At 39.2% G+C, this 15,708-nt stretch overlaps 1 protein-coding gene across 1 annotated transcript; it reads right to left on the reverse strand.

Annotated features, from left to right (window-relative positions):
* LOC117810002 (potassium channel subfamily K member 2-like) lies at positions 1-15,422 on the reverse strand. Its single transcript, XM_034679537.1, has 9 exons — positions 15,096-15,422; positions 13,399-13,505; positions 13,137-13,249; positions 11,392-11,482; positions 11,038-11,155; positions 10,433-10,593; positions 6,611-6,797; positions 6,374-6,513; positions 1-3,109 (listed from the first exon to the last, which is right to left on the reverse strand). Coding segments are annotated over exons 1-9 (1,251 nt in total). The 5' UTR covers positions 15,097-15,422; the 3' UTR covers positions 1-2,776.
* Between the last annotated feature and the right edge of the window lie 286 nt (positions 15,423-15,708).

The following is a 15,708-nucleotide window of genomic DNA, read 5'->3' on the forward strand; positions in this document are numbered from 1 at the left end:
TTAAGAATTCAAATCTGGTTTATTTTCAAGTCATATAGTGTACAAAAATCTTTGTTGAGTTTTGTTTAGATAAGCTCTACAGACATTATTATTACAATGTGTTCTCCCACACTCACATCAGTGTAGAAACAGTCGACAGGTACAAACATACAGTTTAGAAAAATACACTTTCATAATCCTCTTCATAAAAAGAAGTAACGTATCTAGCAGAGTGAAAAGTTAGTTTCTTCATTTGGATTGTGTTACAATTTTGTATGATTGCAAACAAACTGATTAGTATATAGAGAAGGCAAAGGCAAACTAACCAGCAGCTACACAGTGTTACAACTCTACTGTTTCCATTCAGTGTTAGTACTGAAACATACAGTCTGCTTTAGTAAACAACTCAACACCTAAACTTCATCTTCCTATCAGTCTAACCATCATGTCAACTGAGATTCATGTTTTCACATCCGATAGAATCCTCAACCTATTTTTCACAAATACAAGCTGAGTAAGACCGGAGAATGATTACACTACTGGAGTTCTACAGAAACTTTCACATTCATCAGATTCATACAAAACTCTCACAGTATAAACATATGATTAGTTGTCCACATTTTTCAGTCTTCAGATAATATAAATCGTTTTGGTTCTCCTTGGGTGTGTGGGTAAGAATCTCAGTTTTTTATTGTCATGTGTGGATCATTGTAGAGAAAAATGTGTGTTTAACCGTGTAGTTGTCCTCGATGCCACATAACAAAATTATTGCAGCTTTCTGATGGGATGGACTAGTTATCTGTGGAAGCTACAGCATGTTGTCATGTTCGAAGGCTGTTAAATCAAAGTGCATTTTAAATGGCAGGTGTACACACATGGAATAAACCCTTAATGTGTGGGTGTGTTTGTGTAAGCTGGGCATTCAAACTTAAATGATATTTTTTACCATAACAATGAAACTTTCATGTCCCGTCAATGTGCAAATCTGTGAATGCTCCTGATGAATAATTTTGTCTCAACAATGTAAACACAAGTAGTTTGATTTGTTACAGCTTTCTTGTTGCACTCTTATTTTTCAGTAACTTAAGATTTGTTTGCAAGAAAGGTTTTTGCATGTTTGGTAGCATAACTCGGGTGTGTAGAAGTAAAGCAGCTTTGGGTCAGTCAACTGAGAGCAAATTTAAACAACACAAAATGTCTCAAATGATTTCAATAATAGGTTCGAAAGGGAACTGCATCATTCACTTCTCCCTCTGCCACAGTTTCCCAGAACATTTGAACATCTTGATAAATCAGTTCATCCACATAACCATACACATCTTACTATTCAAGTGGCAACATAAAGTATTAGGCCAAGGCCAACATTGTACCGTATGTGTGGAGAACTGATGCAGTTTTTTGGACTGCATATAAAGCAAAAGAATAGCCATCAAATCCCCCTAATTTCATTGGTTGAAGCAATGAAGCAAATGTAATGTCACTGATGTTCTGCTTGCCCTTGATTTTGCAAGGTAAAAGTGTTTAAGGCACAGCAATGGTATGACAGTCATTCAAAACCAAACTGAGACCACTTGTAACCCTGTCCATTATTTTTCTACAGCTTTTACAAAGTTTGAATTGAAAAGAAATGTTGATACATAGAGGCATACTTGTTTAACACTGTTGCTTTTCAGTATTAAAACAGATATGGTTACAATTCAGTAATAACCACAGTAAATAACATCCTCAGTGTCCTACCCTGTAATCAATTTTACCTTAACTCTTGAATTAAATGAGCACTTTGAAATCATCCAAACAGAGAAGCAGCTGTTGGTAACTTTGACTGACATCACGGTAATAACATTTTGTAGCTTAATAAAACATACCGCTCTGTCTCATCATCTGTCAAACATTTTCCCACTCTCTCACAATCTTATCATCTTTACATTCTGCAGTCATTTGGCACAAAATCTGCATCTCCTCAATCTGCAGTCATTGCAGGTCATAATAATAATAATGCTCTGTGACTTTACAATTCTGATATCAATACTTTCAACCGTACTTCTCTTTAACAGCAGCATTGTTTCAGTAAACAGCCATCTGAGATTGTCAATAGCAAGGTCCTCCTGAAAAATATGGCAGATTAATAAAGACACTTGACTGATCTATATATTTACTGTATATAGCCCACCATATACAGTAACCGCACTGTCCATGGCTTCATCTCTCTCTCTCTCTCTCTCTCTCTCTCCCTCCATCTCAATCTCCAAACTGTAAGCCGCCCAATGGAGAGAGAATTAAAAAGAAATCCCAAGTAGTAAAGCTGTGAAGTAAAACTGTTTCATTGTTTACAAGGTCAGCTATTGGAGTGCTTCAGACAAAACAGCCCTCATGATGTTTTTTCTAACTTTTTGAGAAAAGGTCACCACTTACTAGAATTCTGGAAATATAAATGTTTCTCTTTTTTTGCTTGAGTAAACTGTAAATACTTGGCAATCACCATCCATGAGATTCGGTAGCCAGATAGCCAGTATTGTCAATTTTAAAGGAGTTCATCTCATGTCCTGTGTGTTCTTCTCGCTAATTGTTCCACTGATAGTCAGAGGGTGATGAAGGGAAAAGTTCCCCATTGTCAAAAATGTACCGTACAGTTCTAAAAAAGCTGTCATCCATGTAGATGGGCGTAGATGTCCATACTGGCCCATTTTACTTGAGTTAGGAATAAAAAATGCCTCATTTCAAGCAGCTCACAGCTATGTGCCGTGATGTCATCAACAATAGAAAGGCTACAGAGAGACCTTCAAAAGGGTGGTAAATTCTACTTGACGTGTTCAATAAAATCTCCCCTCTCAGGGTCCAAACCGTTCATGAAAGATCCTCCATTTCTAGCCAAAGGTGTGGTCAAGCCCTGCAGCACGGCCTCCTTCTCGTTCTTGTCTCGTTCATCATTGAAATTGACCGATACAGTCCTCTTGGGCAGCGTGAACTCAGGAGTTGGGCTGAATCCCAGCTCTGAAGACAGTTTGCGTTTAATTGAAGCAGCACGCTGGAACTTATCGTAGATCTCGACACTGACACGGCGACGTGTTTCCTTGAACTCAGCAGAGACGTTTGCTGTCCACTCTGCAGCGTGAGCTCGGATCTCTCCAACCTGCGAAGGGAAAGTGAGAGAGGTAAGTAGATAGTACGAAGGTTTGATTCTCAAAACTCTTTGATACAAATCTGAGCCTGTCTGATCAGTTAAAGGGATAAAATATAAACAAACATGCAGAAAGACAGAGAGGGAGAAAAAATAGGATAAGGAAAAGGTACAGATTGGTTTGATAAAAAATCAGAAAACATCTCCAAAGGGCCTTTTGAGTTTTTTTTTATGGTGCAGGCGATTTAATCCAGGTCTTTTTACATTGTTAGAACAGAGGTCTGCGGTACAGTGCAATACTACTGCAGCTCTGTAAGTCGCAAGTCTCTGTAAGTTCAGGACACCTGTTAAACCAAAAATAACGTATGTGTTCATACATTTTTGTGCCAAATTTGCCTGTTAGTGTTTTCACTCTGCATTTTAGATAGCCTGTTATATCACATTATCTACTTAAAGATGTTTTTGTTTGACTACTTTAAATCATCATGTCTTTTGATTGTGATTCTCCTCAAACTGATGCACATGATGACTTTATAGAATGACATAAATACATGGTATAGTCCTTCATTGATCTAGTGTAACATTTTCATGTACAGGTGATTGTGTTGATAGCACAGAGCTGAAATGAATCAAAGAGCGTCAGTATCACAGACCAAGTCACTCAACTACATGAATCAATCAGCAACAGTTAAATAATGAGTAGTGTGATTCATACTGGTGAGTACACCTTTAAATTAAAAATATAAGTATATTACTGGTGGAACACAGCACGAATAATTATGTATATAGAGTTATATTCTACCAAAGTTTTCAGGGTCACATTTCTTTTAAGGTAATAAAAAAAAAACACTTAGGAAAAACACTGCCTTCTTATTAACAGCTGGGCCAAAAAGACCACATTATGTGAGACATCATATGAATAGTTTAACTGTGCCACACCACAGATTCTTTTACAGCGTAGCAGAGAAAGTCTGAATAAAATGGAGCCCAACACTATTTTGTAGTTTCCCTGCAGGGACAGGTATGTGACTCAGATCTAAATCAGACTTAATTTATCTTGCCATGGGGTCATTTTGGGGGCAAAATTGGAACTCAATCAAAAATACAAACCACAACCATCCATTAAAAAACAACCCAAGGCACACTGATGGACTTGTGTAGAATGTTCATCCTACATCACAAAATATACAACATATTTACCACTAGGTCAGAATCCTGAAGATTTAGAACTGAACTCCTTTTCTTCAGATCCACACAATAAAACTATTAGTCCTTAAGTCCTTTAAACATTATGTTCTGTACTGCACTGTTTTCTGCATGAACACAGTATCATGAATGTCTGTTCAGTGACGTTGCCTCTGTTTTAATTCACAAGTTAAATTCAGTGGGTGTTGATAAAAATAAATAAAACAACTGATGGATGCAGAGGTGTGTGAGCATCTGAGGTAAAACACTTTAACTTGTTTGACAGGGATGGCCCAACTGGTGCAATGTCTTATGCAGCCCTGGCAGGAAGTGCGTGTGCACACACACGCTAAATCCTATAGGGGCTCGCAAAGAAGACGTTTGTCAAAAGTAACAATTCATAGTAGCATCAAACAAATGTGCCCCATTACAATGCAAAGAAAGCTAACAGCAGCAAACATTGTGTTGCCTCATTTAACACAGCTAAAGTAGTTGACTAAACATAATTCCCACTGCTGACAACACAACTTGTCAATCATAGTGAAGGGTTTTGGGCTGGCACTAGGACTTGCCTGTCAGGTTTCAATAGGCCCAGGTCGACCCCTGGATCCGCCCCTGCCTGTGGCATTCATTACTTTCTAAACACCTCAGTCATTACTTATTAGCCAGTCTATTGACACACAAACAATTTGTTCTCTCCAAACTTCAAGTCTAGAAGTCACAAGTTTGTATATTATCCTGGACTTAGATTTTCATTTAAATCCCGCACAAAGAATGCGACCAAAGCAGCTTCCCATACTGCAGAAATATTGCAACATTTTCCCAACAAAATACCAGCAAACATAAAGAGATTAGACTTCAGTAATGCTCCTTTACTGGTCTTTTAAAGCTATCCATTGATAAAATACAATTAATTCAGAGATCTGCTGCCAGGCTTTGAACCCGTAAAAGAAAGAGAGAACATATCATCCCACTCTTTAGCCGGGCAGCACGGGCTGCCACTGTTGGTTAGGATTGATTTAACGCTTTCTTAATGATGAGGCTCTTAGTGCTTTTGTACTGACCTATATTACTGATTCTTTATTCAATAATAATTCTAATCAAACCTCTAAACCAAGTCTTTGTAAACTTAGTTATTCATGAATGCCTTAATTAGCTGTCATCTATTCTATTTTATTTTCACCCTTCAGATGATTTTTTGTTTCCATCGTATTCCTGCAATTTGAAGCCTGCTTTTTTCTTAGTCTATTATTTGATTTCTTGCTTTTTTTGCACAGTTTCTGCACTTGTTTTAATTTTTCTCCTCTTTTAATGTAAAGCACATTGGACTACTCCTCTTGTATCTCAGGTGCTATAAAATACAGTTCTGTTATTAACATAAACTTTAGAACAGGGCCATGATATGATAATCAAATCATATCCTGGTCAGTGAGGTGATGTCGTGTCACAGCAGGACTTCAGCCTGAGATCCCTCAGAACATTAGTAAACACACATCCACAATGCATTATGCATCACCACTTAACAGCTGAGATGAAAAGCAGAATTATTTAACTAATTGTGTTCCACTACCAAGTAAATCATGTCATGTGATCATGCTCTTCTCAAAGGTGAAGTTTTCTCCCTTGAGATTGACATGTTTTGGTATAAACTGTCTAAAACATCATCTTTGTGCTCACCTGTCACTTAAACTCTGCTGAATCAGACACTGGAGACATTTGTTGCGTAACCTGTGCTATATTTAGAGTACAAATGTCTCCAGATACGTTTCCTGATAACGATATCATCACACATTGTCCTCCGTCTCTCTCTGGTGATGCTCACAGTAATGGCCTACGACTGTAAATGTGTTTGCGTTGCAGACAGTGGATTGGATTAGAAAAGTGTCTTATCATTGAAATTAAGTTAAGCAGAGGGCAAAAGTTAAAGAAGGGACACAACACTGAGACTGAGTAGTGTGCCATGGTACTCAAAGACAGACAGAGGGACAGAGAGAGGGAAACTCAGAGGGCAGACAAACAGGTATGAAGAAAAAGTGAACCAAAATTCATAACAGATATGAGAAAAGGTCAGTGGATGAAGGAGTATCATACCTCTTCTTTGGTCCTCTTGGAGATTACTCTGAACCAGTCTCCTATCATGCTGAGAATGGCAGCAAAGTAAGCTAGGCCAACCAGAATCCAGAACCATACGACTGGTTTGTAGTAATCCAAGTACTCTATTTCTGAACCACCTGGACACAGACAGAGAAAGAACAGAGACAATGACAGTCAGTAATCCAGAGGAATCCAAACACACAGGTTGGTGTTAATCACTGTCTGTATTTGTACCTGCCACAAAGTCTCCAAATCCTATGGTAGTCAGGGTGATGACTACAAAGTAAAGAGACTCGAGCGCAGACCAGCCCTCGATGTGTTTAAAGATGGCCGCTGGGAGAGCTACAAACAGCAAGCATCCAAACAACACAAACAGCAGGGTGGAGATGACGCGGATCTTGGTCTGACTGATGCTCCAGTGCTGCAGGGGGAAGGAAGCAGAGGAGATGGTTGATGTGATGGATTTCACCATTGTGACTGGCAGGTACCTTTACAACTTCTTTAGAGAGCTGGTGTGTTTGGTCTGATTGTGATGAAACACACAAAGCTCCACCTGGCCCTCAGGGATTTTTGATTTTGTGAGAGTGGTTTATAAGCTGTACTGTCAACATAGAATTCATATAAAATGGTCATCATCTAAATGATGTCACCCACTAGTTTCTGAGGAGGTTGTATGGAGCTCTAAAGAAGACGCTCACCATATTGGAAATCCTAATGAACTTCTGGCTCATCTAGAAACCAGCAAAGAGGTGGAGTTGAGGCCATAATCTTGACCTCTCACCAACAGCCACAACTTGCCCACCAGTCAGTCAAATGAGCAACACCATTAATTATGTGTAATTATGCATAACTTTGAGATTTAATACAATCACAATGGATGAGTTATAAAAACAGACTCTGCATAATTTCACCAATAGAGAGAAATTATGTATAGGGACTGAAACCCTTTCTTTTGTACTAGGATAAAAAACATGTTTAATTGTGCTGTAAAACTTGACATTTCAATATGGGCTCTAATCATAGACTGTATAAATAATGGACGTAGCATCCGTGACGTCACCCATCTGTTTCTGAAGCGCAGTTTTGGAAATGCTGAACTCAACATAACCGCTGTCGAGCTAGTCGGACGTAAAGAGGCGGGCTTTGAGCCTCCTTGCCAACAGCTACAGTGTTCCCGCCTGTCAATCAAGTCAGCTGTGCATCTCATAATGGAAAACTTGTAATCTTAATATCTTCGAAATTGCCGCGCTATGAAAAAATTCACCCCCTGCAGTGGGTGCCAATCGAGAAATCAACTATCCAGACTACACTTGTTTTTTGTACCAGGCTGTAAACATGTTTATTTCTGTTGTAAAGATCGTCTTTTTTGAATGGATGTGTATGTGGTTTCCAGTACTTCTGGAGCCAGCCTCAAGCAGACACTTGATGAACTGCATTTTTAAACATTTCTGCATTGGCTTCAATTTTCGCGGCTGGAGGTTGCCGCTTGGCTCTAATGGAGATTTTGGTGTTTGCAGCATGCCCCATGTGGACACAGGAGGAACTGTAGTTTTTTGCATTTCTGCTTTGGCTTCATTTTTTGAAACCCGAGGTTGCTGCTTGAATATGAACCTAAACTGTTCTTGTTCTTCAGTGAAACAGTTTTATTTGCATCAATAGGGTGCTTGATAGAGAGGATTTAGATTAAGGTTGAACAAAGTGAGAGAAAAAGGGCAAGTGCTACTAATTTGTCGCATATGACTAGTGAGAGAATTTCATAGCCAAGCTAGAGGCTCTGTGGGAATTTTCTGAGGCTAAGCAGTACTTAAATGAACAAGAAACAATGCAAGCAATGTGAAAAATACCGTTTTTAAATATTAGGAATAGTGCAACAATAGTGCCGGTTTAGCTCAGTGATTACAGCGTGTGCCCTCTGTTCATAGACAGAGTCCACATCAACCCCAGGTTTGACTCTGACCCTCAGCACCTTGTTAAATGTCTTCCCCACTCACTCCAGTAAAAAGTGCAACATCTGCAGCTAAGGCTTGCTCCTCATTAGGTAACTATCCTATAAAGATTTGAGCGAAAAAAACCCAAAACATTAGTTTGTTATGAGCAATGTTCACTATGTTCACCATTCTAGTTTAGTGTGTTAGCATCCTAGAACTTTAAAAAGCAAAGCTGAGTCTAACAGAACTGCCTTAGTTTCAAATGTCACAAAACAAGTATTTAAAGCTCCTGTGAGGAGTTTTTAGCAGGTTATGAAATGGGCTGAAATTAATATTGATGTTCTCATATGACCAACAAAGTGATTGAGACCACACAATAAACACTGACTATTTCTATAGAGTTATTTTTAATGTCTTAAACTGCTCCCAGGAGGCTCGAAGTGTTAAACTGCACGCTGCTGAAACCGCATTTTCTTTCCATTTTTCATGGCAAAGATTCTTTAGCAATAATGCTTTTGACTGTTAAAATAAGGCATTGACAATATAAGAGGTAATGCTTTATCCACAGGGGGCACCAAAAGTAACCACAAGCCAAAAGTTCCCAACAGGAGCTTTAACAAGAAATGGGACCCATCCATTGTGAGTTTAAATGCATCTTAAGCTCAATGTTTAGGCTTACACTACATTTCATAGCTAGCCATTTAAAACTTGTTGAGATAATTCACTCAAAGCAAATACTAATGCTTAAAGAGCTTAGTTCTAGATGTGTTTAAGTAACCGGACTGTAGTAGCAGCATTTTTTCTCTCCAAATTGGCCCCCTGGGTGCAGTTAGAAGAAACCCATTCACAATATCCACAAAAGAGAATACAGAACAATCTGGCCACAGAGCCATAAGTCTTTGGCAAACACACTCACAAACATACATGTATACAATGACCTTTTGTCCTCAGCCCTCAGTCTTCAACACAATAAATACAGGGTCCCTCTGGTACCCTGAGAGCAATCCAATTATTTCTAGTCATTTATTCTGGAGCCACACACTGGCTCATTTTATTTAAGACTAGAGAGCAAATTATTCAATACAACTGCTTCAACTTTAACAGACCTCAACAGAAACTGTGTGAATGTATTTCTCTTATTTCAAAACATTTATTCAGCAGCAGTGTAAGAGTGAAATCAAGCTCTTATGCTCGGTAATCCTCTCAGTCTGAAACTAAGCCAGATAATTATTCATCCAAATGTAAATTCTGGTCAAAGACTTTGGTCATACGGCATCTAAGCCAGCATTTACAATGCATATTTGTGCTTCCTGCTCCTAAACATATTTTGTACTTGTTTCCAAATGCATTAGCCTTTTTATAATCTGACTTATGACTGTTAACAGACCATTAATCCAAGAGATGAATGACACAGTTCACTGAGATGACCTTGTTTCTGAAAACTTTATTATCAAGGTTTTAATTCCCACTGTGACTACTCATGCTGAATAAACTGTACGTTCAGGATTTATATAAAAATGAACCATTTTGTCTGTACTGCATGCTTTGGTTAAATCTGTGCATAGCATGCTAGTTAAATCAGAGGTTGGCCTTTTCAAATAGAGCCCAAAAGAGCCAGTGTGGGTGAAGATATTGTAGAGAGTGCTTCGCTGTAAATTATTCAAACTAACCTCTTCAGACTTGCCCCTTGCACACCCAAAACTTGTGTGCACTCTTCTTCGAAATACAGCAAACAGCAGACATATATTTAATAGTCGGCACATTGTTCAAATAAGTTCTTATGACAACCAAAATCTGTTTCTTTCACACATTAAAAAATATACATAAAGATGAGAAAATTATAAAAATAAATCTAACATATTTGATAATAAGAAAATAACAGTTAAAATTAATTCAAATCATTAAATAAAACATTGTGTTCATCCAAACATCAACCTACAATTCTCCTTTTAAAAAACTCAAATTATACATTGTTGACACCTTCAGCTTCCCAGCTTTACAGGCTTGTCCTGTCCCTTTGCACTATATGTTTTCTGCACTTTTTAAAATTTAACTGGCCTTGTGTGAAGTAAATATATGTTATGTATCTGTGAACTATTTGCATTTTTGTATGTTCCTTCAGACTCACCACAAACATCTTCTCCACTTTGGTGATGACTTTGCCGAATATGGTGCCAAGCTGATCTCCCACACCAGCCAAGAGGAAGCCAAACAGAGGGATCCCCAGTAACGCATAGACGATGCAGAAGATCCGGCCGCCTTCAGTGTGGGGAGAAATGTTCCCGAAACCTGAAGAGAGGACCGACAGAAAAAGAGACTGAGAATACGTCTACATTTTATGCTTTCAGTGTGCAGGTGTTTTTTACAAAAAAGATTCAAGTTATGGAGTATCCACAAAACAAAAGAGTGAAAGAAAGTAAAGGAAGGAGTCGTTGGAAACACAGTCATGAACGCATACACACCTCACACACAGAAAATGTAAAGCCATGGAGACGGCACTGAGCTGCAAATTATAATATAAAGGAAGCAGGTATATGATGAGTTACATTTTTACTTCTCAAAATAGGTAATCCAGTGTCAAAATGAAATTGACCATAACAGTGTTATTCAGAGGAGTAAATATAAACAATGTGTCAGTGTATGTGTGTGTGTGGTGTGGGGTGTGTTTGTTTGTGTGGGTGTGTGTGTGTGTGTGTGTGTGTGTGTGTGTGTGTGAGTGTGTGATAGCCCTACCAATGGTTGTGATGACAGTCCCAGCAAAAAAAAAGGCGGAGCTCAAGTCCCACAGGCTGCTGTGATTGGTCAGTGTTCCTGCAGGGTTAACTCCCGAACGTACTGCAGACACAACTTGCTGGAGGAGGACAGAGAGGAAATAATTGTTGTGTCAAATCAACAAAAGAAAACTGTTGATATTTATCTTTCAAATTCTGGTTAAAAACAAATAACAAATACAGAAACTAACATCTCCTCTACCTACTCTTTTTTAGGAACTGTCCATGGTGCTGAAACTACAGAAACTGTATCACTCTACAACTGTATACGATAGAAAGACTGCTTGAGTAATCTTTCGTGTAAGGTCAGTCTCACCTTCACCAGCTCCTCCAGCTGGCTCTGGTTGACACAGGGATGCCTGGACAAGAACTCCAGCTTCTGGGTCAGGATGGCCAAGCGCTGGGCACTGGACAGAGAGAGTAAGAGATATTTGATGAGGGTGAGAAACATCGACTCATACCTGTAGCTATATGTGTCAGAGACAGGGTCTACTTTTGAGTCAAGTTCCTAGTGTAACAGGGTTTGATGAGATTAAATCTGTGTCCCTGATTGAGGACTGTATCGCACATTCTGCAAAACCAAAAGCTCTGATTCAGTTTTTCACTATGTCAAAGTTATAAGGAATTTTCCATAATGGGACTGAAGCCATTCTGTTATTGCAAAATGATCAATAGCACCTACAACTCACTTCACAAACTGAAGGCAGATTAAAGATTTCAGAATAGTACTAATGTGCTTTCTAAATCTATTCCAGCTTTGACTGCTTGATCTCACTCGTGTTTTTATTTAGGGTAATCTCCTATTTGTTTTGATTTGCACTTTTTTCCATCACACAGTGTAGAACAGTAAACTGCTTCAGCCGACTTCCTGATGTACCGGACTACTGACTAATGGATACTAATGCTAAAATGTACCAAGCAAAACTGCAAATGTGATGGCTCAAGCCATTGGGTCACAGGCTCTAATACCAAAATGTAGACTAAATCATTAAAAAAGTAACCTAACAGACAAACATTAAACCGAAAGTTATTAATTTGATGTTGCAAAATTAAGAGCGGGAGTGGTTAGAACAGAGATTGGACTTAACCTGACAGTTATCTAAGATAAAATAAGATAAGATACTCCTTTATTCATCACAGAGTTACAACAGCAAACAAGAAGGTGTACAGTACAAGAATTCCAACAAGAATATATATATATATATATATATATATATATATATATAAAGAGGCCATAGTATTGAACCTTGGGGGATGCCTAATCTAATAATTTTCCATTGTGATTTGTTGCTACCAGTGCAGTTCAGTCAGTAACACTCTCGTCATAGATTGAACCATTTATTGTCAAATGGAAATACAGTTATGCTTGGCGCTATAGGCTCTGCTTCAGAGCTCCCCGGGTTAGCCAAGCAGCCTGTTTTGGCTTTCCAGGGGGTGCATTACAAAATCCCCAACAAGGGTAAAACAGACATTGAGACTAAACAGGAAGAGGCTGGGGTGGAGGAGACAAAGTTTAACCAACATCAGCAGAGTTTGGGCAACAAAGGTGTTGCAGGGATTAATGAGAGGGAAGAAGTGTTTAAATAGACAGCCTTATTGTTAGAATGAGCTGTGATTGGTTGTATGGATAGGAAACAGTGATTCAAACTGCAGCCTGACAGCACCTGAGGCGTATGACTTTTGTATCCTGCATGAACTAACACAAAGCTTCATATGTTGGACTTTTCTTCAATGTAATTGTGTATCAACATGAAGTGTTGTGTATCACTGGAAGTTTAGGCACCACTATTTTTAAACCCAGCCCATATGAAGGCAACATTTAATATTTTCACAAGACAAGAAATACAAAAATCTGGCATTTTAGGGGGTTCTTAAAACCTGTCGTTTCTCAAAACATTCAGGAAACATTGTAACTGTATGAGTCATTTGTAGCAACAAAACAGAATGTCAGTTGCAGGTGCATGATGGCCAAGAGCTTGGACATGAAATTTGAAGGGTGAATGTTTTTTCTGATGGTGGAGCAAACAGACAGACTGGTGGACATATATATCACCTGCATACCTCTCATGAGGCTGCTCCAGGGATCTGAAGACGGCTGCCCCCATCACGAGGTACAGAACCACCAACAGAAAGATGGCTGACACTGTCTTCCATTTCATCACTGTGGCAACAACCTGAAACACTGAAACTGATCAATATACCAACATACATACAGCAGGCCTCCTGACAGATATTTTCAGTAGGTGTTTTCTCCCACTGTGGAATGAGCACCCTTTGATATACTACAGAAAAATACGACTTTTGGAGTCTGTACTTTTCTCACCTCAATCTCCTCCCGGGGAGTCATTGTGATTGGCTTTGTGGAGAAGGAGAGGCGGGGCTTGGTGTTGTGAGTGGCGGATTTGGGGTCCAATAAGTCTGGAGCTGCCACTGTCAGGAGACATGAGAAAAAGGCAGTGAGTTTTTTTGCTCCCCCTACCCTGTCTGTGCTCTCCCTTACTCCAGTCAAACACACTTAGCTGTTAATTTTAGAACTTCTTATAAATAAATCACCGACCAGGACTTTAAATGGCCGTTAAATCCAAACACTGGTGAAAGCATGAATCAGGCACGAGCATTTAGTCCTTGGGCTTCTTTTCCAGTCATGCTGCAACACTGGGGTGTGTTTTGTGTGTGTGCTTTTATAGGATACAGAGAGCTGTTGAAAATGAGAGGTATGCTTAGAGCTGGAGGAGAGGGAAAGAGAGGCACGTGAGTCTTGTACATCTTTAATTTAGGGGGATGAACAATGTGAGCTGCTGCAGTCTTTGTTGTTTGTGAATGAACTACTTTCTATTGTGTGTTGATTTCAGTTTCATCATGACACTTAGTTAGTGGAGTGTACATGATTCTATAGGTTTACTAGACCGAGAGAATACCAGAGCAGTGTGTTACAGTTTGTGCCCACAGTTTATCCAGATTGTTTAAAAGTTGAGACTCATTTTTCTTCTCTAAATTGTTTTGTCAATTGCATGTTTAATTGAAAATAGACTGAAAGTACAAGTATGAAGGGGAAAGAAAAGAAGTATGTTTCATGGCTTTATAATATACTCAATATACTGTATTTATATATGCAAATAGTACTGTCATATTTATGTATATCAGTAATCCCAAAACCAAAAATGTGCTCAAATAGTTGTGATAATGGGGGATAATTAGAAATACTCACAGCTATTACTTTGAAAACATGGGAAAATATGATGACATCAACCAAATAATGCTATGGTATTTGCTATCCTTTTTTTTTTTTTTTAATATATGCTAATTTTTCCAACTTAAGGCTTTACTACAGCTGGCATTACTGTATACATAGAAACTGAGCTAAATTGATATATGCATTATTAAGTTCCCTTTTTCTATTTAAAATAGTCAATCTAAATGTGAGTTGACAGTTTTATAAAGATCAGAGTCTTAAAAAACGTCCATTCAAAAGTAGTCAAGTTGACTGAATTCCACATTCAGCCCTGACCAAAATATATTCTCTAAGTGAACCCCTTCATAAAATCATCTTAGTCTGGGTCATCTTAAACAATCTCACAGTCTGTATTTCACAAATCACAGAGTTTATATGATTTAAATTTTTAAGAAGGATGGAAAAAGACAAAGACTAACAGCATGTAAAAAATGAAACTCGAGCTGCTTTGAGGAATGATTTGATGTGGGTTGTCTTATAAGTTGATATACTTAAGCTGGATAAATATTTAATGATGACAACAAACAGGTTTGCAGTGCAGATGTGCAGGTTGCAGAGATGCACGAGTCACAGACTTAAAATACTCTCATGCATCTTCCCCTCCTGTCTAAATAAACAAAGTAAAATGAGTGGAACAACTAGCATGAGCTGCTCTACAGGCAATTAGTATTTTTAAAATGAGATGTAATGTTATTTCAACAAAAGCTTGGGTGACATCCATAAAACTTGTTCAAAACTGCACCAGATAAAGAAGTTAAAGTTCACCCTCACTCTGTGTGAATACTCACTCCTTTTGGTAGCCTATCCGATGCCCTCCGCTCTCCTCTTCTCCTCATCCGACGCTCTCACTGTGTTTGGGGGAATCTTTCCTCCTCTGCGTGTCTCCTCCCTGCGGGGCTGAAGCGTGGGAACGAGCACGCGCTCCGTGTTTCTGCTGCTCCTTGCCTCTCCCTTCACCGGGCTCCGATGCTGCGCTTCGCACGGTACTTGAATTGCATTCACTGCCTAACACTGTAAAGAGCTTTCCCTGGCCCCCCACCCACAGTACGTTCAGCTCTCCTGCACCCACCCTGTTCTGTCTGCGCCCTCGCTTTTGAGCGCCCCGGTGGCGCGGTGGGATAACACCGAGAGGAAGGAGGGGGGAGGAGGAGAGGGGTGGAGAAATGAGGGGAGGGGTGGAGGTGGAGGGCACAGGGAGGTGGTTCCCAAAAAGAGAGTTCATTGAACCAAAGGAGGTATTTCATATGGGTGCCAACCTGAATCTGGTGATATCATAGCATGCTTATTCACAAGAAGTGAGGAGGCACATTTTCCATCATGCTATCTCCACATTCACCTGCAGTGTGATGGCAGAGGACGGAAGGAAGTGAGACAAACTCACCATCAGATAGTGTTACTTAG

This window comes from Notolabrus celidotus, chromosome 3 (genome assembly GCF_009762535.1).
Source record: "Notolabrus celidotus isolate fNotCel1 chromosome 3, fNotCel1.pri, whole genome shotgun sequence".
In the NCBI taxonomy this organism is placed as follows: Eukaryota; Metazoa; Chordata; class Actinopteri; order Labriformes; family Labridae; genus Notolabrus; species Notolabrus celidotus.

Bases quoted from the DNA above. Each gene is read 5' to 3' on its own strand.
- LOC117810002 (XM_034679537.1), bottom strand. The intron at 13,250-13,398 runs GTGAGAAAAGTA...TCAGTGTTTCAG, and splicing joins CTCCCCGGGAGGAGATTGAG to GTTGTTGCCACAGTGATGAA. The intron at 6,798-10,432 runs GTGAGTCTGAAG...TTCCCCCTGCAG, and splicing joins AAGTGGAGAAGATGTTTGTG to CACTGGAGCATCAGTCAGAC.